The sequence below is a fragment of the Leguminivora glycinivorella genome, chromosome 7, assembly GCF_023078275.1.
Source record: "Leguminivora glycinivorella isolate SPB_JAAS2020 chromosome 7, LegGlyc_1.1, whole genome shotgun sequence".
In the NCBI taxonomy this organism is placed as follows: Eukaryota; Metazoa; Arthropoda; class Insecta; order Lepidoptera; family Tortricidae; genus Leguminivora; species Leguminivora glycinivorella.
Genome location: NC_062977.1, coordinates 11,281,371 through 11,307,306, shown reverse-complemented (window position 1 = coordinate 11,307,306; position 25,936 = coordinate 11,281,371). Strand labels below are relative to the sequence as shown.

Genomic DNA, 25,936 nt, shown 5'->3' with positions numbered 1-25,936 from the left:
TATATTGAAAGAGGCGCATTCCTAGCACACAGTCTTAGCTCGTGTAGGTGAACGCGTACTATGCTTGTATGAGTGAAATATGACAGATCAACTGTTCGTGTTTTTGACAGGCGGTAACTGTGAGGTAACCGAGAGGGGGTGGGCGGCACTTTCAGTGGGGAGCGGGAGTGGCCATACTGTACGATAGTAGGTACTCTTTATTATACTGTGGTTCCGTAGTCAGCTGTTATAGTTTTGCCATGTCTGTGTTCTTTGTCTGTCCGTCCGCGGATAATCTCAGTGACCGTTATGGACTAAGGGTCCAGAGCCGCCAGACCGTCCTCATTTTTTCAAGGATGAAACTTAGGATAATGTAGTTCGTATCGACTATTAATTTCTGCATATTACCTAGTTCCTCCCGTCGGCTATTTTTTTGCTATGAGTTTTTTTTAAATCACTAACTTTCCTTAAATTCTCAAGGCTGATTTTATATATCTGATAGAAAATACTATAAGGATTTGATAATCGATCTTATAAGAGGGTAAAAAAATTGGTATCTTATTTCCACCCCGAAACCTGTGCCGAAACTAAAGTGATTGTGGCACCACATTTGGTTATGCTGAAATTGATGATTGCTCTTAATCTTTTATCAGGCGTTATCTAAATTATAAAATCCACGCTTTACCCGGGTGTTTAAAAAATACCTATTGTAGATAAGTGGTGGGATAAGCACTTGAGAATTAATTATGTATGTACCTAAGTATTTAATAATGAGATAAAACTTAAAGTTGACCCAATCTCTCTGGGCGAAATGTGCTGCAAGCAAGACAATAATAAAATGACTTGAAGTTGAAAGTGTGGTCTTCAACATAGGTACCATCAACTTTAGTGAGTATGTTCAAGTAAGCCATTTTTCGATGTTTCTTGCTCATCAAATTAGATTTTTTTTTAAAGGCTCCTTTATACCTAATAGAGTTCAATCTGGAAATCGTCCAAACTCTTATTGCCTAATTAAACATTTGAAAAAAAAAAAAAAAACTGTGTCAGCCGATTCCCACCGGCTTGCCTAAAATTGATAGTAAAGTACCTTAATGTTAAGGTAGGCTTCTTCTTGTTCAGTGTTGCCTAGCAGAAATTTTCATTAGCCGCCACTGGTAGGTATTGTTCGTCACGGAGCGACATCGATTGTACTCTTGGCTAGAGGCCCGGGGGTGATTTTTGCAGATCACGATTTCATCACTCCGAATGTGTGCAAAGTGCTAAGGATATCAAGAATAGTTGAGAGTCACACCCCTCAAAATGTATTTTTTTATGGCTCCACTTTATCCATCCTTGAGTCCTAAAGACCAATCTTGGCAAAATAAATTTCTTGTTCAAGTCACGGGCCGTTTTTAGACCTACATACCTAATCTACTACATATATTATGTACTTCCGAATACGAAAATAATATACAGATAGATATTTAACAAATCTAAAAGCAAGTAGCGAGTAAAGTTATATTCTTTTCGTCATCCAATCTTGTTGGGCACTCAGATTAAGTAGATACTCATGTTGGGTTGTGTATAAACCCCTGTGAAATGTCGAAATTAGGAGCAGGTAGGCTAGGATTTTGTATACCTATGCAGTTGGGTCGAGTTGGTCGCGCTGTGTTCGTCATCGCAGCGCAGCGGACCGTGGCGTCACAGTGTGTAGCAGCTAGCCTGGCCCAGCCCGCGCCGCCGCCGCGCGACCATTCTCATTCCCCGCCAGTCGCACGACGCACGAACTGTGTACCGCACTCCACTCTAAAATGTGTCCCGCGCCCACAGTGTGCTAATCTCCAAGTGTCAGTGATTGTGATAAATATACCTACACATTTAAAAACTTTGTTTATTCCTACCCGTTGAAGATCTCAGAGGATGATGGCTCCCGAGACAGTAGTGACCGTAGACCACAACAAACCCACGCCGCAGCAAGCCCCGCCGCAGCAACAGGGCAAACCGCTCGACTGGATCAAAATTAACACAGAATACTTCAAAACGCCACCCGGCCTGCTGAAAATCATCGAACTGGTGAGTGTTAGAAATATTAGAAAACGTTGTAAAACTCGGTGAACTGTCTAGCTACTATATTTAATTAGTAAACCGGTCTGTTCGGTTTGACATTCCATAGAAATTTTATAGAGACCGCTAGCGGTTAGTGACGATAATGATGCGTAGGAAATTTCTTACCTGTCTAAATGATCCTTGATGACTAGGAGTGAATTGTCTCGGGCACTGAGTATATGTAGGTATAGGTAGATACAATGTGCATAAGCGTTATCGAGGTCAAGCTACGTTGCAAATCGACGCTGAGTAGGTTGGTTTCGAAGTTGTGGAGGTCAGTAGGCAGCACACCTGCACGCCCCAGGGTACAGAGGAGCCAGTGGAGGAAGACTGCCTACTTAATGTCAAGTTTTTTTATTTGTTTCTTTAGATATATTCTTATTACAATATTAGAATTAATAAATTTATTGACAGAGCGTTAGCGAAGGTCTCCGTTCCGTTGTGGAGAACAATTTCTTTCTAATGTCCGTAATAGTCCGTGTTCTCTACAGCGCAATTCTCAAACGATGTGAACGATAATTAATATTTTTCCTAGTACACCTACTTATTACCTAGAATCTAGAATGGTATAAAATGGCAGAAACCATAGAGGGCTATAGCTCACTGCTTGAATATATCCACTGGACAGCGTCATACGTAAAATTAGCTTAATATGTATACGGTCACGGAGAACATATTCATATTTTTTACAATTTTTACCACGATTACACCGGCCGTAGTTCATTCACCAAATGACCAGGCATGATCAACTAAATGATTATCTGCCTACACAATTAATAAAAGTTAACGTGTCTAGAAATTTTAATGATTAGGTTATGAGCTGTTATAGCTACATAGTACTCGTTCATCGTTAATCATTTACACGTTATTTTAATTAAGACACGTAGAAAAACTTTAAGAACTCAAATGTTCTATGCTGTGATTTTTCTCGTTGGTAAAGGTCTCGTACCTACTATGAACGAGACAAATGGCTACAGATAAATGTCAAGCGATTTTCCTTATTGCTTAATAATATATTAGGTAAGAATTTATAATTATTTTCGTCATGAAACAATACACCTAGCAGACAAGGTCGACCTTGACGTACTTTCTGGTTTATATTATAGAAAATGAAAATACTGAAACAAACATTACGATACAAGTGCGTAAAAAAGGAAGTTCGAAACGAGTGGCGATAAATTAAAACACGACCAAAGGGAGTGTTTTAAATCGACACGAGTTACGAATTTCCTTTTCGCACGTGCATCGTACGTCGTTTTTCAGTACAGACAGACGGCCCTCCGAAGTTTCGACCTGACAAATAATGAACCACTTCTCGCACCAGTGCGTAAAAAACACCATCTGGAGGGCGATTTTTGAATCTCGCATACGGGATTTTGTCACTAAAATATCGGTTGAAAACGGTGACTTGCTTATTATTTTCAGTGACAATTTTCTGAATTCGAACGCGTGAGACTCAAAAATCGGCCCGCTGGCTGTACTGAAAAATTTATTATAGCGTTATAATTCTTTTATTAGGAAGGTATATCTTTGTTCCTATAGGCACTGAACGTCAGTATTGATCTCCATTAGTGTACTTATCTTGCAGTGTACCTATCTATTTTTCTCATAATAATAGCTTCGTTAAAGTCACCTAAGGATATCAAGATGACATCACTCTAACGCCCGCACTACCGCCCCATGCCTTATAAAACTACGGCTACGTACTAATTTAATTATACCCATTTTGAATGGGCTGTTTTATCCGGTCCTTCATGAGTCTTCAACAAGGCCCAATTATGAATTAACCTAATTATACAATGTATTGTCACAGGCATATGCCGTTCTGTCTTATCTTGCTAGTCGTAGTGATTCATCGTATGAAGAAGGGTATTTTTTGTTATCGTCACTAAGTATTATACCTAGTACTGTTAAAACAACAATAATAAGGTATTAAATTATGTCCCGAAAATTGTATCATATCTAATCTTATCTAGTAAAATTCTCAAATCGAATGAGGAGCTCCTTTTCATTTCTTAGGATATTTAACTTCTGTTGCGTCTTCATAAGACCTATAATTAAATAAACTTAATTATACATATTACATTAATTATAAATATAATTAAATAATATTTAGTTTTCATTGCCGCTGTTAAACAATTTTAATTATATACCTAATGAATTATGGAGATTTCTTGCAATTTCCCCTATGTTATAAATATATAGCTAAATGTGCCTTAACTAAGTTAGTTTTCACAGTCAGGCACCTCGCTGCTGTTGTAGATTGAACTACTTTGATCATTAACCTCTGAGCTTGGTGTTAATTGCCTCCTTAAGGGCCATTGACTCATGTCACTGTCCTATTAGGTTAAAGTGTCAAACGGATAAAATGAGATTATTTTTGTAACTTATTATTGTGGCCATAGAATAGAAAGCCTTTTTTAACAAGCACTTTTTAAAAATTGGTTGCACGTATTCCAATGTGAAACAAAGATCCGTGATGTTTAGAGTTCAATTAAAATTGTGCATACGTTTTTTTTATTTGAATACGACCTGTTAGGTGAAAGCTGGCTCAGCTCCGAAATGAAAGTAGTTCTGTCGTCGACATGACTGTGACGTCGCACGTTGCTTGGCTAGGCCGGGCTGGTAGCCTCCAGTGCGGACCCACCGCCTCGACAACCTGTCATTTTCCCATCATTCATTTGATTCATTGCTCGCTCGATATCCTTCACTCATGTAAACACGAGTTCTAGACGCTCGATTTAAGTATTAGTGACCGGCATAAGCCTTTATTGTAGACGTCTTAGAACATTTCTCATTTGTGCCCAGTATGTACTATAATAGACAAAGTTTGGAATTAGCTAAGCAATGCAATGTCAATTTTCACGCACGTTGACGCGACAATATGAGTTGGCCTGACGAAATTCTTCTAAGTAGTAATAACCACATCTTTGTTCGGTAGTCGCGACGGTTTGCGACACAGCTGCATACGTAAATATGTATACTACGAGTCGAGTTGTATGATGTATGAGTGTTGTTAAGTAGGTAAACTTGCATGCGGGTTGTAAACACGAACTGTGTGCGCCCAAGGACCGTCTTATTAGCGCATAAGATGTAAATAGGTACCTAGTATGGTTTAAGAGGCGACTTAGTAAAAAAAACAATTTAGTACATAATATTCAGTCATTTATATACATTATACCTATTAATATAGCCCATTGAAGAATTATTGTATTTTTTTTATATTCAAATGTAAAATGTCGCGAATTGATTATTGACTTTTGAGATGAAAACTTTATCATCATTTATCTGTGTTGCTCGACTTAATCAAAGGCCGAAACTCGGCAAGCGAAGCGCACCGAGTATTATCTCAGATTATGTCACGCTCACGCGACGTTATATTTATCTCCGCAACACGGCCACTTCTATAACACAGTTATTTTAGGGAGAGTCTTCTCTTGTTCTTTCATTTTTGTTAAAACTCGCATTAGACGTTAGCGCCGCCAGCCGCGATCGAGTAAACGGGTCATGAAATCCATTCGCTCGAAATAGAATGATAAACATTCGCTGGGATCTTTTGTTATGATCTCATACATTTTAGATGTCTTTGAACATTAATTGACGTTTTATTCATATAGTCTGGCAAACACAACTTGTCAGTCAGTATGAACCAGGAAAATTAGAGTCGCTAGTATATTTTGGGTATAGGTACCTACCAATACCCAATACCCAAACATTCTTGGCCCAAACTACATATTATGTATAACATGTTAGTCGTAGGACCCGGCAGCAACTTAGTTTCCGACGACTCACGCAACAATAGTTATTTGTTATACAAGGGGGCAAAGTTGTATTTTAACACCGAGTGTGGAATTGAAAAACGAGCAAGCGAAAGGATTCTATAGTTGAATCACGAGCGAAGCGAGTGGTTCGAGAATAGAATCCTGAACTTGCGAGTTTTTTAACACACGAGAAGTAAAATACATTTGCACCCGAGCGTAACACAAAACTTTTCTCCTCACTATAGCGAGGAAACTACAACGCAAAAAATGCGTTTATCACTGCTTCCAGTTCCACAGGTGGTAAATCATCTTTATTACTAGATTCACCTACTTTTATCAATTTTAAAGCAGTTAATTTGACTTTATTCAAGGTCAAATTACTTTACCCACTAGTGGATAAAATGCGTTTTTACCCGCTGGTATTAAAGGACAAAACACGTGTTTCCGAACTAGTGAGGAGAAAAAATAGTTATTTGTTTTACAAGGGACAAAGGTTTGGTTCGAAAAGTGAAATCTTGAGCGTTGCGAGAGGGCTTCAAGTTCTTCATCACACCAACACGAGTAAAATACTAACCTAACTATAAAATATCCAACTTAAACCAAATCATCAATCTCTTAAATACCTATTTATGATTCAAAATCATCATTTATGGCCAATAAAATTCTACCGGCCAGCTTAGGATACTAAGTTATGTAATGAAATTACTTTCTCATCCGTTTTGAACAATCAAGAAGCCTTTACCAGTTGGTGTGGTGAAAAAATGATTTCGGCATTTCAATATACAATATGTCTGGGATTTTCACGATCTGCCGGGTCTTATGATCGGGCACCGACATACCTTTACTATCATTATAATTATGTATTAAAGAGGGTGTGGGAACGAAAGTGTCAGTTACTGAAGTTTTCTGTGGCTATATTTACAATAATTGAATGAAACAGATACGAAAAGCCACTCTACATTATATATCTAAATACGTTTTTTAAATCTATGGAAACTAGTACGTTCACGGCAATTGTTATCTGCTGGAAGAGATGGCCCGTTATGCGTGCGCGCATCCGACCGCAACTCAGTTCACTGTGCCGGTGCAGCTCAAACTTGTTCACCAAACTATTTTGTGTTCGTGTTTGAACCTTTTCTATTGTAACTAGACCTCTGAATCCGTAACTGCTCTCGGTTTAATTGGATTCCAGACATACACGGTTCTTCTTCGATGATGCGTAACTAAATGTTGTGAAAAAGAGCCCAACCCAACATAGTTCAACCCGATATTGCGAGAGGAGGAACTCTTTTGTTCATATGTGTTAAATTTATTCGAAAATCGACATCCACCGATGGATGGTTTGTAAAGCCCATATGTGATTGAAATTCTTGATTACACCAATTACACCCATCACTTCTTCGGAGAAATGTTTAATAGGTATCATGCGTCGCTTAATGACATTATTCTGCAGTCAAACTGTTAAACAGTTTTGCAGGGCCTGTAATAAATTGTAATACATATTTGTCGACTGTATAGTAATTCAATAAATAAATAATAATAATAATAATAATCCGTCGGTCCCTTGCAACCATCAATGTGCCTGCTCTCCTTGAGCCGACTGGCATAATCAGAGATGATGGCAAGAGGCCTGATGGAGTGTCCTTGGTCCCTTGGAGTATGGGACGAATGTTAGTGTGGGATGCTACCTGCGTAGACACATTGGCACCGTCTCACCTTCAACGAACCAAGATAAAAGCGGGCGCAGCGGCAGAAAGTGCCGAAATTTTGAAACGTAATAAATACAAAAGTCTTGGCAAAGAATACCTTTTTGTACCCTTTGGTGTAGAAACTCTAGGTCCATGGGGCCCCAGCGCGAACAAGTTGTTCACAGAAATCGCGAAGCGTCTGGTTGAGGTAACTGGTGACCGAAGAGCTGGCGACTTCCTCGCACAACGTATCAGCATTGCGATACAGCGAGGAAATGTCGCCAGTATCCTTGGTACAATGCCTCAAGGGCCTATTTTAGACATTAGCTAGCTTTTAAGTTTAGTCTTAGTTTCTTATATAATTATGTAAATATGTTCATGTAAATAAATAGGTATCATTTATTTCAATAACACTAAACATGTGGACAATAACACAAACACAAATTTAAAAAATCCCTAGGTATTTTGTTTGGTAGGTAGTTTGGAAGGATGCTCAGAAGGTGATGGGGGCCTTTGATTATGGATTTTGCAACAGGCTAGACAATAGTTATTTGTTATACAAGGGGGCAAAGTTGTATTTTAACGCCGAGTGTGGAATTGAAAAACGAGCAAGTGAAAGGATTCTATAGTTGAACCACGAGCGAAGCGAGTGGTTCGAGAATCGAATCCTGAACTTGCGAGTTTTTTAACACACGAGAAGTAAAATACATTTGCACCCGAGTGTAACACAAAACTTTTCCCCTTACTATAGCGAGGAAACTACAACGCAAAAAATGCGTTTATCACTGCTTCCAGTAGTTCCACAGGTGGTAAATCATCTTTATTACTAGATTCACCTACTTTTATCAATTTTAAAGCAGTTAATTTGACTTTATTCAAGGTCAAATTACTTTACCCACTAGTGGATAAAATGCGTTTTTACCCGCTGGTATTGAAGGACAAAACACGTGTTTCCGAGATAGTGAGGGGAAAATAATAATAAATTATCATTGGTTTGGCCAAAGACATATGTAATTCCGTATAGACGGATAAAGTCTAAGAAAAAACGTACCTCAAAGCCCTAAAGAAAAAGGTACGGTGGCCTAGATGGCGTTACACCTTTGGGGAACGCTCGGCTAGATGGCGCTAATATTAATATTTGACATTTTAACACATATCAAGCTAAAAATATGGGCCAAATTGTCAAAACTGAGGTTCAAAAGTTTTAAGCTTGTGTCGAGAGATGGCAGTCTATGCACTTTGATTACACATTTTACTTTGACAGTAACTCTCTATAATACTCGATCCTCTTTGGTTTGGCGTTAGGATTTAAAAAGCTACACTACCTAGTACAAATTAAACTAGGTAAGCAATTTTTAATGTTCATAATGCTTTAATATGTATTATAATATTTTTTCTACTCCCGTACTGTTATTCGTGAGTTACAAGGTCGTGCATAGAACTTTAAAACCCTACATAAAAGATGTCAGGACAAGTCTATCTAGTCTATACCCTGAAAACATTTAGTAGCAGTAGCACGATATAGCTGTTAAAGTTCAGTAAATACATTGCTACCAACTTAACAAACCAATTCGCAGAGTCGAGACACTCGAGACTCCTTCGTTTTCTGCTGCGTTCATTGGCGACGCGTCGAATCGCATTCAAATGTATGAGAACTCGATTCAACTCGGCTCGATTCGTCTTAGTGGCCAGGCTTCAAAGAACCATACCATAGACAGTTTTATTTTCATGTTTGCACTCAAACTGCATATTCAAAATGGTAGGCGGTCCACTAAATAACTAAGATGACTGAAAGTAGGTATTTGTTGAATTTATAATTTTCTTTCAAAATAAGTGCTTCGTCGTAGAAAAAGTATTGTATGCAACGGTGTTTAACTGAGTCAAAAAATGCTCGTGGCGTCTTTATTAACAATTTTCGGCTTCGCCTCAAATTGTTACCCGCGCCACTCACCTTTTTTGACCTCTTTTAACCACCAGTTGCATAAAATACTATAATAGTTTTAATACTTATTTGTAATCGTGACTTAATCGTTTATATCGTATCGTAATACCATATAGTATGTAATAAGTATGTACCTAAATGAATTGTGACGTGTAATATGTAACAATATTATAAATAAATGAGTATGAGTAATATAAAAATAAAATCAAATAAATATTAACGTTTCTATCACCAAATATTTTATCTAAACTGTTTGTTGTACTATTAAATATCAATCCTACATGGTACCCAGTTATTGTATTTGGACTGTATGGTAGTTATAAGTCACATTTTCGTTAACTGCAAACTGAGTTCACACGTTTACGTTTACTGCATACTCAGTTTGTACAAAAAAAAAAAAACATTCAGTCGAATTGAGAACCTCCTCCTTTTTTGAAGTCGGTTAATAAATATAACGCCACTTTATTAATCGAAGGCCATTAGAATGACACGTTTATTGATTTATTGTTACCTAATTATACCTACGTAGTATATTCCCTCCCCAATGGGTGTTTCAAGTGGACGATTCTTCGTTTATTGTTTTTACGGTCACCTACACCGTATTTGTAAACAGTACCAGTAGTATCCGTTGCTATTCAATGTCATGTCACGATCGCAAATCGGGGCCAACGAAATTGATAACTTTCGCTGTCTGCAAACCGTATTTTCTTCGGAGAGTGTTTTTTGCGTCGTTTATCTTGTTTGTAGCTGCGTCTCGCCCAGTGGATATCATTATCATGGTCAATAGAGCGTTGTACCCGCGGTTTAGAAGCCGAGCGAGACGATTTTTGATAGTGTTATCGCAGCAGCAAAAAAGCGTTGCTGTGTAGTAATTGTTTGCGTCCGCGCTCCGACGAATGGCTGCCTACCTACATTCAATATTGTTTAGAGTAAATTATGCAAGTCGACAGTTGGACGATTGTATCTGGTGATTGCGTCACCTTTGCCAACACAAGGTCTTCCTGATTTGCTTATATTGGCAATCTTAGACTTTTAGTCTTCACAAATAAAATATAAATATTCGGCAGGAAGCAGGCAGCCGAGTCTTCAGATTTACAAATAAATGTAATATTTTCTATAAATATACTTGCCTGCACACTAGTAACTAGTCGGACACGATTATCTTTGTATATTACAAATATGTTATTTGTAAACTTGAATCTTTTTTATGTAAGTACCTAACAATTGAGTCGAGTCGTCGCTATCGTTGTCGACGTCAGTCTCTATGTAGGCAACATTGACATTAAGTTATAGTTATTACACTTATTACTTAGTATTAATGAAAATCTAAGACAAGTAGGATTCAAGAGTATATCATATATTAATGAAAATCTAAGACAAGTAGGATTCAAGAGTATATCATACCAAAATGTCAGTAATATTGACAATGGAGCAAAATGAGTCATTTTGGGTGTTTAGGGGCACACCCCGGTACTCGGTTAACCTTATCCTCTTATCTGCTGGTAGTTTTTAAGCGTATGTACTACGCAGTAATAACAAGTTAAATGACCCACATTGTTCCCATTCCGGATGTCCCTACACGGCTTGACTAAAGGAAGGGCAGAGAAACGGACGTTCGTTGACCCCGCACGTGCGCACGGGCACGCTCAGGAGTTGTCGACCGAAATAAGCCAGCCTGAAGGATCGTGAGCGTCAGAATGGCGGGTGTACATCAAGCAATCCTGGTGTCGTATACGTCAGGAGTTAGTGCTAGCAATGTGCCAAATGTGCGCCAAAATTTGAGCAATGTGCTCTTTGAACTCCAGAGATATTTAAGAAATTAATGACACCCGCCATTCTGACGTCAGGTTGGCGGGTGTACTTCCAGTTCTAGCTAATGGCTGCTAACTTGAGGGTGAAAGTACTGCCTAAGGTTAGTGCTCGCAATGTGCTTCCACATGTATGAAACACACACTAATTCAGAGAGCCGTTGAAGAGTAATATGGGATTGAATAAAGATGTCTATAACGCCTGCTGAAATAAAATAGCAATGTTCATTACCTGCAATGCAGCATTAACATTCAGGCGCTTTTCACAAAAAAGTGATACTTATAGATATATTTATTCAATCCCATATTACTCTTCAACGGCTCTCTGAATTAGTGTGTGTTTCATACATGTGGAAGCACATTGCGAGCACTAACCTTAGGCAGTACTTTCACCCTCGAGGAAGCAGCCATTAGCTAGAACTGGAAGTACACCCGCCAACCTGACGTCAGAATGGCGGGTGTCATTAATTTCTTAAATATCTCTGGAGTTCAAAGAGCACATTGCTCAAATTTTGGCGCACATTTGGCACATTGCTAGCACTAACTCCTGACGTATACGACACCAGGATTGCTTGATGTACACCCGCCATTCTGACGCTCACGAAGGATCGACCGCTCCAGGTGGCCCTTACAAACATATTGTTACGCGGTTTGTTGAACGCAAGAAGTTGCTCCAGTAAAATAATAGATCATCAATTCTTTATGAGAATCTTTCAGTTATTTCCTAAAGCAGGACGCGCTTCACTAGGGCAAGTATACAGATAAGAAAAGCCTTTACTTACTGATAAAGAAAAGACACACGGCCGGATTTTGCACCCAAGGGGATATGGCGCAAAATTTGGAAAAACAAGAAAAGAAAGATCGTGACTATGTACGATTAGTAGATACACACTATACGTACCTATGTATAGTTACATTTGATTTGAGATTTCCCGATATGCCTGACGATTTTTTCGACTTAGAAAAGCTTGAGATTTTGCTTTATAAGTTAAAATTTTAGAAATACAGCATGGATCAGTCACGAAGTGCCTAGTGACCCGAATGCTCAGTTTCACTTTGCACTTCGTAGTGGTTGCGTTGCATTATGAATTTGTGTTGGCCGAGTGGGCAGCCACTTCCGTTATCGGCTGCCATTAAGGTACGCTATGTAGGTACTGCCTGTGGAATAAACAAGGAATAAAGTACACAGGAAAACTGTAATATATTCACAATACACGAAATAATATTTTGTGTTTGCTAGACGCTTTTCGTCGTTCATTTTGGGGAAACCGGACTAAAACTAATACGCCTACTTTTACTTTATCCTCTGGGTTAGAAGGTCAGATGGCAGTCGTTTCGTAATAAACGAGTGCGTATGCCAGCGGCTCCCATGAGCATGAGCCATGGCAAAATGCCGGGATAACGCAAGAAATAATGATGAGTAAGGCAAATCAATTCGAAACTACAGATCGATTGTTAAGCGTATCATTGAGCTCTAGGATCAAGTGCTCTTGTACAAATCTGTAGCAAGTCACCAATTCTGGACGTGGCTCAAGCGATGTCTTCCCATTTAATAGGCGTATGCTAAGTACGTACAGGGAGAGAGAGAGAGAGAGGGAAAATTTGGTGCTTTTTGATTTCCTAACTTCTGAATAGGTACGTCTTCGCTTAAAAAATGGATGACTTTACGTTTACGATGTCTTTAATGAACTGTATTTACTGCATGCACTATATATGAACGGTGTACGTGTCTTTATTGGTGCATTTTGGTACCACGTATAGACGGTAATAGTACAGAAGTACCTACTTACCATAGGGGCGAATATCGTGTTGCAACACACATGTTGCTAAATAAGCCTTTTAATTTAGCTTCAATATGTTCGAATATTAGGAATACCTACTAAATGCATTTTCAGTGCATTGTTGTGGTTAATAGGTGAAAATGAAAACACCACTTACCTATTTAACAAATCGATTAAACTCCTATATTTGCGCTAGCATAAAATGTAATATTGTCGTTATAATTTTGGGTAAGTAGGTATAGGTATGTCCCTATTAAGATATTTTTTAAAGTTACTAACGGGACAAACGCGATAAAGTAACATTTTTCAACAACGAAAAGTTGAAAAAAAGGTAACAAAGGTTCACTTGGTTCTGTGTACTACCACAGTACAGCCAACCAATTGGAACCCTAGGCCACTGTAGAACTATGTCACAGTGACGGTTATAAATCAGATTGTAAGAAGTCTCTTACTGCTTGTCATTTTAACATGGTTGTAGAGTGGCCTAGGGTTCCAATTGGTTGACTGTACCTATATGTATACTAAGTACTCTCGACTATGCAAAAACAAAGGTATGTACAATAGAATCACATGAGAGCCATTGTTAGGAACAGTGCACGCAATATTTATCACATTAACGGGAAATCATTTAGCTGCTAACCATGACTTAGTTAAAATATTTCTTTTACTTTATGAGTACCTATGCAAATAAGTACCTACCCATTAGTTAAGTTAACTGTATGGCAACAGGCTGCTACTTATGTAACAAAGTAACCAAGGGTACTATGACCTCAGAAAGAAGGGAAGAAGGGTCTATGAGAGTACTATTCCTATGAAATATAACTTTGACCGAGGTGTAGAACTAGCGAAAGAGTTATTTTTGTTCTTCCATCGTAAAATGTAGTTATGAGGAAGTCATAGTTACATAAGAGTATCTTTCAAGAAAGATGTCTGGAAATAAATAGGTACACATGTTAATAGGTAGATACCTATCTAAAAAAAAATTACCAAGCAGGTAATTATGTTTTAGATTCAAGGACTTTACTTTTATATTTAACTAGCTTTTGCCCGCGGCTTTGCTCGCGTTAGAAAGAGACAAAACGTAGCCTATAGCACTTTCCATCCCTTCAACTATCTTCACTTAAAAAATCACGTCAATTCGTCGCTCCGTTTTGCCGTGAAAGACGGACAAATAAACAGACACACACACTTTCCCATTTATAATATAATATATATTAGTATGGAGGATTAAGGCTTTACGACATATCAAGGCGTGTAGGAGGAATGGAAAGATTGCGTTTCGGTAGGTTTTCATAGCTCAGCTCTGCATAGCGATGCACGTACTGAAGAGATGGTGGGTTCAATTCCTGCCGCCAACGTATTTTTTTTCTCTTTTATATACAATTTATATAATAGTGTACAATATGTAGAATTGGCAGTGATATGTATATAAGGAGTAACAATAGCAAATGTATACGAGTTATAGACAGAGGAAATGATATTAGAGTAGCAGACAAAATTAAACTGCATAAAATGCTAAACATTGAATAAGTAAGAATGCGACAGATTACCCATGTTTATTAGGTCTGAGTATACCCTGCAGTTTAAATTAATGCGATATAATAAGTCAGGTCACGTCCAAGACTCCATGATATCTTGTCTGAGCGCATATTGTTGTAGCGGGGCGTGCCATGCTGCCATGCGAACCGAGTGGCATACGAACACCCATGCAAGCGGAGAAAGTGCGTGCTGTGACCTACATTTACCGTCAATGCCATCTTCTTTGCACTTTTATATGTCAACAGATTTCTTGATTTCTATTTGGATAGTAGGTATAAATAACAAATAATTTAGCAACTGTTGCAAGATCAAGAAATAAAAATACTCACGAAGTGATCGAACTAGCCTAAGAGTTTAAACAAACCGATTGCATTACAGTACAGCACAACTAAGCTGTAAATTGTTTACATATCTTGTAGAAATTGCCCATCTAGTGGTAAATATTCCTTTAACGAATATAATATTCGTTTGGTCGTCGTCGCCAAGTCGTGTCAAGATATGGATTTTCCTTATCGAAATAATAAACTGCCGTGAAAATCTAGTTTTAAAGGCTAATGCCCGTGCAAACCATGGATAGCGTTGGAATTTGGTGTATTATCAGTTGGAATTGGAACAATACCACCTGTTGGTAGAGTTGCGACAGTCGCAGTTCCGGGCTAAGGCTAATAGCAATACCTACCGCGATATGAAACCGGTTGTGCGCCCGCGCCGCGCCGCCGACGAACTTCCAGCGCAGCGTTAATGCCTTCGCATTTACTCAACACCGTTGCCCTAGTGGTACCTGGACTTTGAGTAATTATGTTAAGTAATAATTACTCAATGTACCTGGACTCTGTACCGTATTGTTGACCATGTAAGGGGAAGTAGTTTGCAGGTATTGCATCTATTGGCAACCTATTTTTTTGCTTGCATATATTTTTCTCAAATGGAATGAAATAGTTTAACGTGTTCATGTTACTTTTAAATCAACTTGTGTCTTTCGATATCTACTATACTATATCCAGCCACATTTATTAACCACCACTAACGACGACGAATCTCTAAGTTACACTCTAACACTGTTAAATATTTTATTAAAGGAAATTAAATATTTAGTTGTAATGGAAATGACCAATGACGGACTTGATGTCAGCCACTCAATGGGCTAAACCAGAAAGGGTAATTTCGAGTAAGGTCAAGCGGGATAACTGCGACTACTAAAATAAAATACAACTTTGACTGTCTAAAACTACCATCTACGGTAATTTTACTGAAAATTAATTGCCTTCCCGCTGTAGATTACTTATATGTAATATAAAATATGGCGGGGCAATTTTTTCATGTTTTAATAGTTAAACTACCAAATAGTCTCCAAATAGACTCCATCGCTATTGAAGCGGGGCAATTTAACCGATCGCTTAAAAACTATTAAAACATGAAAATCAGAAGATCCAAGGACATTCAAACATAAAATAGTTTATAATTATGCAACTAACTGTTGAAAAAAATGTTAAATCACATTTAAACCATATTTTTTATGGAATGTTTGAGAGGCTGTCTCTCACACGCATACTACCAATTTCGTCGAAAACTACACGGTCGTCTAGATCAGAGATAATTAGGTCTATCAACACCATCTACGGTGAAATGATGAACCAAAGAGCTTATACGCTATCTGGACATATATGACAGGACAGTAGAGGCATACAGTAGATGATGGAAAATATGGAAGATATTTCGATAAGTTACAATTGCCCCGCAGTTACTATTATCCCGACTGACCTTAATAATTACCTACTGAAAATTATTAAATGTACAATAATTCGTGTTCAGTAAGTGTCAGAAAGATTTCAATAGTAAAAATCAAAGATGCGTATTTACATGCAGCCATTACTGTACCTACATATAACCTTGATATATCCCATGAATTGAATGACTTTATTAAATTAAGTTAGTAACCTACCATGGCTACCATCACGTAGAATGACGTATTGTGTTGTACTGATGACTATGAAAACATTTATGTTTGCTTGCCAATGATTTGATGATATGTATGTTACTCTTTGAAGTCCTTAAAAAATATGTGATACGCCATTTTGACTCTAAATATATGAACTTCTCTCAGAAACCTATGTTTGCAGCCTTCTAAGAGTGACATATTAATTTAGAGTACATACATTTTATCGAAGGATACTATACCTGAATGAATTTGTTGAGCTTCAGTAATTGAACCAATTTTACCTATATTTCCTGTTTCCCTTCATATTATGTATCTACATTAGTCATAATAAAGAATAATAAGTAATGACTACAATGTCCATTACCTTTAATAATAACAAGTCACAGAACTGTGTATTAAGTTGCTAATTGCATGATTGTGATACGGCCCCGTAGCCGAATGGCATTTCTCCGACGCCAAACGAAAGCGATACGCCGCTGGCTCTGTCGCGCCAATACGCAAGCGCGATAGAGATAGATATCTACTAGCGCTTCGTTTCGTGAGCGTTTCGTGAGCGATTGTGCCATTCGGCTAGCCCCCTGCAGGTAAACATGCTCGAATACTCAAAAGCGTTGCATCATGTCATGTGGTATATTACTATGACCCGTTCATTTTATAACAATGACGTAATTTCTTTAACGGGCCGGTGGTCTCATCCAGCGTATTGGTGACGTGATATTTCTCAGCCATCTCCGCCGGTTTTGTATCTATATCTAGATTTTATTGCCGAAACACGAATATAACTATCTTGTCATTAACATAAATAACATAAATTCAAATAGGTAGATGCTAACATGTTCTCCTGAATAAATAGGTAGGAGTATGATACATGAGACAAGGACCATAATTACGCACTAAGTTAATATTAATGGGTCGTTTTCAATACAAGGTTTTCCTGTGTTTAACTATTTTGTTAAAGACCAATATTTAGGTACAACTCATAGTATGTATAATGTATGTATGTATGTAATGAATATAGAACAAAATATTTACCTTGATCTATTAAAGAAATATTGATTTTAGTCATTGGAAATATTGGTATTTTATATTCTATATTTTTTTACATAACAATACATTTACTTTATATCTTTCTCTTTGACTACATTTTATAAACATTACAATGAACTTATAAAGTACTTATATTATGTATTAAAAACAGTGTGGACCAAAATAATGTCCCTTCCCAGAGAAAAGTTCTTGAAATATTTAATTCATTGACTGCCTTGGAATAACCTCGTGTGACGGTTGTTTGCGATCGTTACCTCATACGTTTCGCTTTACGCTAGTGCTCATGCTCTAGATTACTTTTTTTTTAAAAGAAAACTCACAATTGAACTAATTATCGGACTGTGTGTTCCAGATCCTGGGCATCCTTTGCATGTCGCTGGCGTCGGCGTGGCTGTCGGCGTGGTTCGTGTTCGTGGCCGTCACCAGCTTCATCACCACCGTCATGTGGAGCATCGTCTTCCTGCTCAGCGTCAGGGAGGCGCTCAGGATTCCCATTAACTGGGTGCTGTCGGTGAGTTCGTTTTCACATCTCTAGGTACAGTGAGCTGCGAAATTCCATCGAGAATTGGAGAAATTATGAATGAATTCATTTTACATAGACATTATTTTTTGATTAATTTTTTTTAAAAGTCTGCACCCACAACTCTTTCTGTTTAGCCTGTTGGTTGATTGGTAGAGAAAGTCTTTAAGCATTGAATCGGCCATTAGTACTTTATTTGTTATATTGTGCAATAAAATTTAAATAAATAAATTCGCCATGCACTTTGGCAGATCACTGTACTTATAAACTCACTAGGTATATCAAAAACGAATAGACATGGCACATGAAATCGATCACAAAAGTACTTTTATAATTATACATTTTTAACGAATTTCAATTACTTACTTATTAATTTTGCCTTGGAATTTTATTATTTCGTTAATGGCCGCAACATGCGCGGAACTGCGGAGATCTAAAAATTACCAATTTCAGAATGTCAGCAACTTATCAAGAAAAAAGTAAATTGTTACCAATCGTACAAAGTTGAACACGTCTTTACTTTAGCCAAGGCTGCAGCCTAGTCAAAGTCACAATAGTAAGGTTCCGTGGCGGTCGATACACAATTAGCTCTGTCACGCTAATACGTAATAGTGAGAGAGATATATGCTATACGATATGCTACTGAGTTTGATCGATTTGCAACTTGTCTAAGCACCCAGGTCGGATTGCAATTGTTATGACAGCTGTTGTTTGGTTCCAGGAACTGATCAGCACGACCATCGAGACGGTGTTCTACTTCATCGCCTTCATCGTGCTGTTCGCGGCCACGGCGGCCTACAGCTCCAGCTTCTACAGCTACGGAGCCAACGTAGCGGCTGCGGTGAGTTGCATATTAGAGATTTACAGTAAACGCCCATAAAAAATGCACGACGGTTTTTCGTCTTCGTAGAGCGTTGTCTCTTTCTTGCTTGTATGACGTTAATTGTCTCTTTCCAAAGACCGATGTGCATTCTTTATAAATAAATAAAATAAATAAATATTATAAGGACATTCTTACACGGATTGACTGAGGCCCACGGTAATCTCTGAGTCTAGAGTGTTGTGGGTACTCAGACAACGATATATATAATATATAAATACATAGAAAACATCCATGACTCAGGAACAAATATCTGTGCTCATCACACAAATAAATGCCCTTACCGGGATTCGAACCCAGGACCGCGGCGCAGCAGGCAGGATCACTACCGACTGCGCCAGACCGGTCGTCAATCGTCGTTTATGAGCGAATATTATGTATTGTATAGTTATTTCTTTTATAAGCCAAGGTTATTGTTTAACCGCTCGTGCTATTTAATATTGATACCCGAGCAAGCGAAAGATTCCAACATTACGAAGAGCGTAGCGAGTGGTTCAATATGTGGAATCTTGAGCGTGGCGAGGGTTTCAAGTAGGTTAAACAAATTTTACCACCGAGCGAGACACATTAGTTTCATCACATTTATGATTCAAAATCAACATTCAATCATCAAATTAAAATTTGTATGAATTTGCATTTGTAACTTTGTCATTCGTTTATGAAGTATCAAGAGAACCTTTACCAGTTAGCGTGGTAAAAAGTCAAAAAAAAATGGAATACCTATAGGTATAGTAGATTTTTTTTTTAATCAAGATTTCTACTTGAGAACCTATCTGCGATGAATAGCATTGTCTCGGCATTCTCTCTCTTTGTTAACCCTAAACCGAGACTGCGGTTTTTAGCTTTCAGTTTGTTACATTACGGAATATCGGACGAAATTTTGAGCTTTGTGGATGCTGTTTTGAGTTTTTTTAGTAAGTATGGGTTTTCCATAGTCATGTTTTTGATATACATACATACAATTTTGGAAATAATCGCTATCAAAAAAAATTGTTCGTGTCCCTTAACTTTGAATCATGTGCCTAAAAATACGTCAAAATCAAAGTAAAGCTTAGTAAAGACTTTCAAGGAAAACCTGGAAAACTACCCGTAGAAAACACGATTCGACAACCTGTTTTATAATTACTTGGAAGTCACAAAAAATCAGGGTATTAAACGCGCGTGTAAAACCTCTGAAATTGCATGCCTCTATAGGCTATGGCGACTGCTTACCACCGGGCGAGCCGTATAGTTGTTTTTGTCACTGACGTAGTCTATTTTGCTACGGTAGATAGGTAAGGAGTGCGGGTAGGTTTGGGTAGTTACGGAACCAAACACTAAGCAGGACCCAACATACTCTTGGTTTCCTGGTTAATAGGCGAATTTCGATTATGAAAACATTTTTTTGTAAAAATGGCATATTTTTTTACTGTTTTACAAATTCTCGGTCTCGGTCTCGGTCTCGGCCGAGAATCAAATTGAATCTCGGTCTCGGTCTCGTTCTCGGCCGAGACAAAAATATCGTTCTCGGTCGGACCTTACCGCTAATTACCTGTGTGAAATAAAAACAACAAAATATGTTTTATAAAAAACAACAGTATTCATTTAGTAATAAGGTTCATATTGTCATAGCATACATTCAACGTACAACCTTTTGAAATTAAGAACCGTGGTCACCCGTACTCTTTATTATACTGTGCCCAGGTGTCCCAAATCTCAAGGATTCTCAATTCGTCTGTATTTTTTTTATGTTTGTTCCACGATATTTTCGTCGTTACTGGATCGATTTTGAATTTTTTTTTTGATCGAATGTATACAGATTGGTCCCATTTTTATCAGAACCCTGTTCTGATGATGGAATCCTGGAGAAATCGAGGGAACTCCTCAAATCTGAAAGGTATACAAATGGTCATTTTTGTGTTTTTAGAAGAACAGCTTGCGTTTACTTTCAGAACAATGACATTTGGTGCAGTGGAACTTCTGATGGTGATTAGAACGGAACTCCCCAAATCTGAACGGCACTTTCGTATTTTTAAAATAACAGCATGCATTTAAGTTCAGAATAGTGACATTTATTTGTTCTCTTTGTTATGCTTACATATTGAATTTTCAAGTCAAATTCTGTCAAGCTCGATTTCTTATATGTAATTGGATATCGGATTCATAAGGAATTGAGGAAACTCCTCAAACCTTAACGGTATACGTATATTCATTAAATTTGTGTTTCCAACAAATAATCAAAGATTTATATTAAAAACACTTTTAAAAATTACCTACACATTTCTAATATCGTTCATAATCCAACATTCGCAAGTACCTTTCACCAGAACCCCAAAAGCGGCGGTTTTTTAATTGTAACTTGTGTTAATTTTTGATCCTTATTACGAAAGGAATACTGTTGTTATTCATAAAACATCTTTTGTTGTTTATCTTATACTTTTAAACGAGCAATTCTTGTATATTTATTTATTTATATATATATTTATTTACACTGACGATCTCGGAAACCGCTCTAACGATTTCGCAGAAATTTGTTATGTGGGGGTAGTTTTGTTAAGGGGTGAAAAATCGGTCTAACTTATCCTTAGGTCCCGGAAAACGCGAATTTTCGAGTTTTCATGCGTACCTTTTCTTCGCGCGCCATCTCGTGTGCAGTAGTTGTACTGTTAAGACAGAATTCTTTCGGTCGATGTAAGTACTATTTATTGCAAACACTAGATGGCGACACAGGTCAAGGCTAAAACGAATAGAAAATACACTATTTGAGTTTTTGTGGCGAAATGCGCGCCATCTCGTGTGGAGTAGTTGTGTTGTTAAGGCTGAGAATTCTTTCGCTCGATGTAGGTACTATTCATTTTTGAACTAGATGGCGACACATGTCAAGGATACGAAACAGAACCGAGCGAAGCTCGGTTGCCCAGATATTGGTATTTATTTCACACAGGTAATTAGCGGTTTAGGGTTAACAAAAGAGAACAATGCTATTCATCGCAGATAAGTTCTCAAGTGGAAATCTTGATTAAAAAAAAAAAAATATATACGTATACTCAATAATCAATAGGTAAGTACTAATCTTTTGAATGAAACACGTTTAGCCTTCTTATGTTGATGTGCCCTAATAACGAAACCTTACACGTGACGCCTACACACTAACCTATCCATAGATCCAACCTACCAACCAAATGTGTATTTGCCTATAGGGTACAAATCTTTCCATAAACACGATTGCATATATATCTTTGAATTTTGATGTAAATTATATAAATCATCTTAGCTTATACCTACGTGCTCGGTCATATTATTTGGTTTTTCAAATCTTAATTTGAACAATTAATAAAAATAATTATGATTGAAAATCGTGTTTGTCCACAAGTTTAGCTAATTTTTAGGGTTCCGTACCTCAAAAAGGAAAAACGGAACCCTTATAGGATCATTCGTGCGTCTGTCTGTCCGTCTGTCACAGCCAATTTTCTCCGAAACTACTGAACCGATTAACTTGAAATTTGGCACGCATATGTAAACGTGTGACCCAAAGACGGACATGTAATTTAAATGAAGAAAATTTAATTATAGGGGCACCTTTTGGGGGGGTGAAAGTGAAAATGAAAAAATTTCATTTCAATTTCATTTTAAGTTTCTAGAACTATATTGTGTTACATATCAAATGAAAGAGGTTTTTATGAGTATTTCAAAAATATTTTATTAACAATTTTTAGTAAAGTAATTTTCAAGTTATTTAAGAAAAGATAAACCTATTAGAAATCTACAGTAAAGCGTAAGTCGGACTTAAAAGAAAAAAACTCAAATTACGAATTTCACTCACTGCTGCTGCAAGGAGTTACCAAATCTCTTGAAATTCTGTGAGCGCGTTTGGATATTACATATAAACTAATTTCTGTTTCGTTTTGTTCAAAATATCGATTATTCGCAAAAATGACTTTAGTTCCTACTAAAAAGGAGGCGCTTAAGACCTTCTTGTAGTGTACGGAACCCTTACAACGCGAGTACAACTCGCACTTGGCCGGTTTTGTTTTTTTTCTCAAGTTAATTTTTTCCCTGTGGTTTTCAATTTGGCGTATTAGCTAACTTAGACGAAAATGGGATATTGGATTAAATCTAATCTGTAATTAAATAAAACTGCTCTTAAGTATCCTTTAGAATCCTCTTTAAAAAGGTATCGTACATACTAACGTAATAATGTCGGATTTCTGTTCGAAGTCGCCTAGATGTTTTTGCTTTTTTTAAGACAAGAAATATTTAAATTGTCTTCATATATGTGCGATCATTAGCTGCGCTTAAATTTTCAGTAGGTAGCGAAGTTTGGGTCAACCTTCAAGCATTCCTTTGGGTGTTGAGGCGTGGGTTAACTGGTTCAATAATCTACCAAGTAGCACCCACACGCAATACGAAATGTTACATCATAATTGTACTTATAAGTATATTCGCCACATTCATTAATATCGATTTAACGCAACAAAGGTGCCTATAATAAACTGGCGTGGTTCCGAATTTTTATTTTCTGAATTGGCATCAATGTTATAGGAACAACAAGAGTAGAGGTGACCTACAGGTTGATTCACCAAGACTGACGTTGATGAAATTAAATTAGTCAATCCATCTACCTATAGTTGTGAGTCTACTTTGACCCTGCGCGTTGATGCCCTATGCTTGATACCTTGATGCCTAATTTCAAAAGTTGAACTTAATATAACTCGATATTAAGACGGGTTATATTGAGTAGGTCCAGTATACAGTGTATAAGCTCTGCAGATTTCTAGGCCATGTTTGATCACAGCTAGAGCACAGAGCGTGGAAGTATTTTCTGTATTTCGGAAATTTCTATGAAATTATGTCTTTATAACGGATAATTAGACGGACTCTACTGCCCTTGGTAGATTTATCTATGGCATACAGTTAACAATTGTTATACGTAGTGTAGACATATACATACCTATTTGTAATTAATTGTATTTGATTTCACGGTCAAAATACCCATTAAACTAACAATATTTTTTAAGAAAAAAAAAACCGCCGCCTTTGTGGTTCTGGTGAAAGCTACTTGCGAATGTTGGATTATGTAGAAATGTGTAGGTATTTTTTAAAACTAATTTTAATGCTTTAATTATTTGATGGCCACAGAAATGAATATACGTATACCGTTAAGGTTTGAGGAGTTTCCTCAATTCCTCATGAATCCGATTATAAGAAATCGAAGCTTGACAAAATTTGACTTGGAAACTTAATATGCTTAACAAACATAACAAATCTCATAACAAATAAATGTCACTGTTCTGAACTTAAGTTGCATGCTGTTCTTATAAAAATTTGAGGAGTTCGGTTCTGACCATCATCAGCAGTTCCACTGCACCTAATGTCACTGTTCTGGACGTAAGTGCATGCTGTTCCTATAAAGATACCAAAGTCACTATAAGCGTGCCGTTCAGATTTGAGGAGTTCGGTTCTGGCCATCATCAGCAGTTCCACTGCACCAAATGTCACTGTTCTGGATGTAAGTGCATGCTGTTCTTATAAAAATACCAAAGTCACTATAAGCGTGCCGTTCAGATTTGAGGAGTTCCGTTCTGACCATCATCAGCAGTTCCACTGCACCAAATGTCACTGTTTCGTACGTAAATGCATGCTGTTCCTTAAAAAACACAAAAATCACCATATGTGTGCCTTTCAGATTTGAGGAGTTCCCTCGATTTCTCCAGGATCCCATCATCAGAACTGGGTTCTGAGAAAATTGGGACCAATCTGTATGCATATACATTCAATCAAAAAAAATTTTCAAAATCGGTCCAGTAACGTCGGAGATATCGTGGAACAAACATAAAAAAAAATACAGACGAATTGAGAACCACCTTCCTTGAGAGATTTGAGGCGGCGGTTAAAAACAAAACTAAACTATGACCTAATAAATTAAACTATAACTTAACTAAATCTATACCTATAAAATAAAACCCTATAAGTAAATAAAAAAAATAGAACCTATATAAAGACTGTTTTTTTCCCATTTGTATTTCATTTCCCATGTATTTGTTTCCAGGTATTCGGCCTGTTTAACACGGTGGCGTACGCCGGCAGCTCGTACCTGCTGTTCCAGGAGCATCGGAGCTCCACGGCGGGCGCCGCGTGAGCCCCCCTCCCGCCCCCTACTACTAGCCGGCGACCACAAAGTGTTTCTTCTCGCAGTTACTCTCAGCTGCGATCTCACCTCTATTTATAAATCTCAAAGTCGTAATATTAAGTGTTTATGATTCAAGCAACCTTCTGGATATTAATAAAATTAATAAATATCAGCGGCACACCGATAGTACACTCGGCTAAAATTAATACGAACAAAGTAGAAGCTAGGTAATATTGCTGGCTGGCGTGGATTTGAGACTGCATTGGTAAAGTTAAGTTTAGACTGTTTTAATTGCCACCGAGTAGAAAATAATCGACCATAAATGTCCAGTTTTCTTGAACACTATCAGATATAGCATATAAATGCCGATTGTACTTATATGCCGGCACCGATTTTTGAATTCCGAACGCTCGATTTCTTCACTCGATATTCAGCGGTAAACGGTGTAATTTTTAGGACACGAGTGATAGACATTAAGAAATCGTTTTCAATTCTATGAGGTCAATTGAAACGCCTACTATTAATATTATTAATAGTGGAGGTGTTCATGAACAAAAAACAAGAATTCCAGCGGCCGAAATTCAAGAACACTGTTAACGTTAGTCTGAAATATCGTTTTTTATAAAACTGCATTTTCAGTAACATTTTCTATAATAAATAAACTTATATGGCCATATGTTTGTATAGTAAGGGTATCCTACTGGTTTCCAAATATTGTGTGTACCTAAAGGTACGTTGTACCTTATCGATTTTTTTTAATAAAATAATTACTTATGTATATTAATATCGAAAATGTCTTACTTGTTTGAAATATTGCACTATTTTGTACCTAATCATTTGAAATTATATATCTATAAA

The 25,936-nt window shown here is 37.4% G+C and overlaps 1 protein-coding gene across 1 annotated transcript; it reads left to right on the top strand.

The window, feature by feature from the left end:
- The first annotated feature begins 1,612 nt into the window (after positions 1-1,612).
- LOC125228150 (CKLF-like MARVEL transmembrane domain-containing protein 4) lies at positions 1,613-25,668 on the top strand. Its single transcript, XM_048132605.1, has 4 exons — positions 1,613-2,031; positions 17,922-18,080; positions 18,811-18,930; positions 24,998-25,668. The coding sequence occupies exons 1-4, from the start codon at positions 1,879-1,881 to the stop codon at positions 25,085-25,087; spliced, it is 522 nt and encodes a 173-aa protein (XP_047988562.1). The 5' UTR covers positions 1,613-1,878; the 3' UTR covers positions 25,088-25,668.
- Positions 25,669-25,936: the final 268 nt, after the last annotated feature.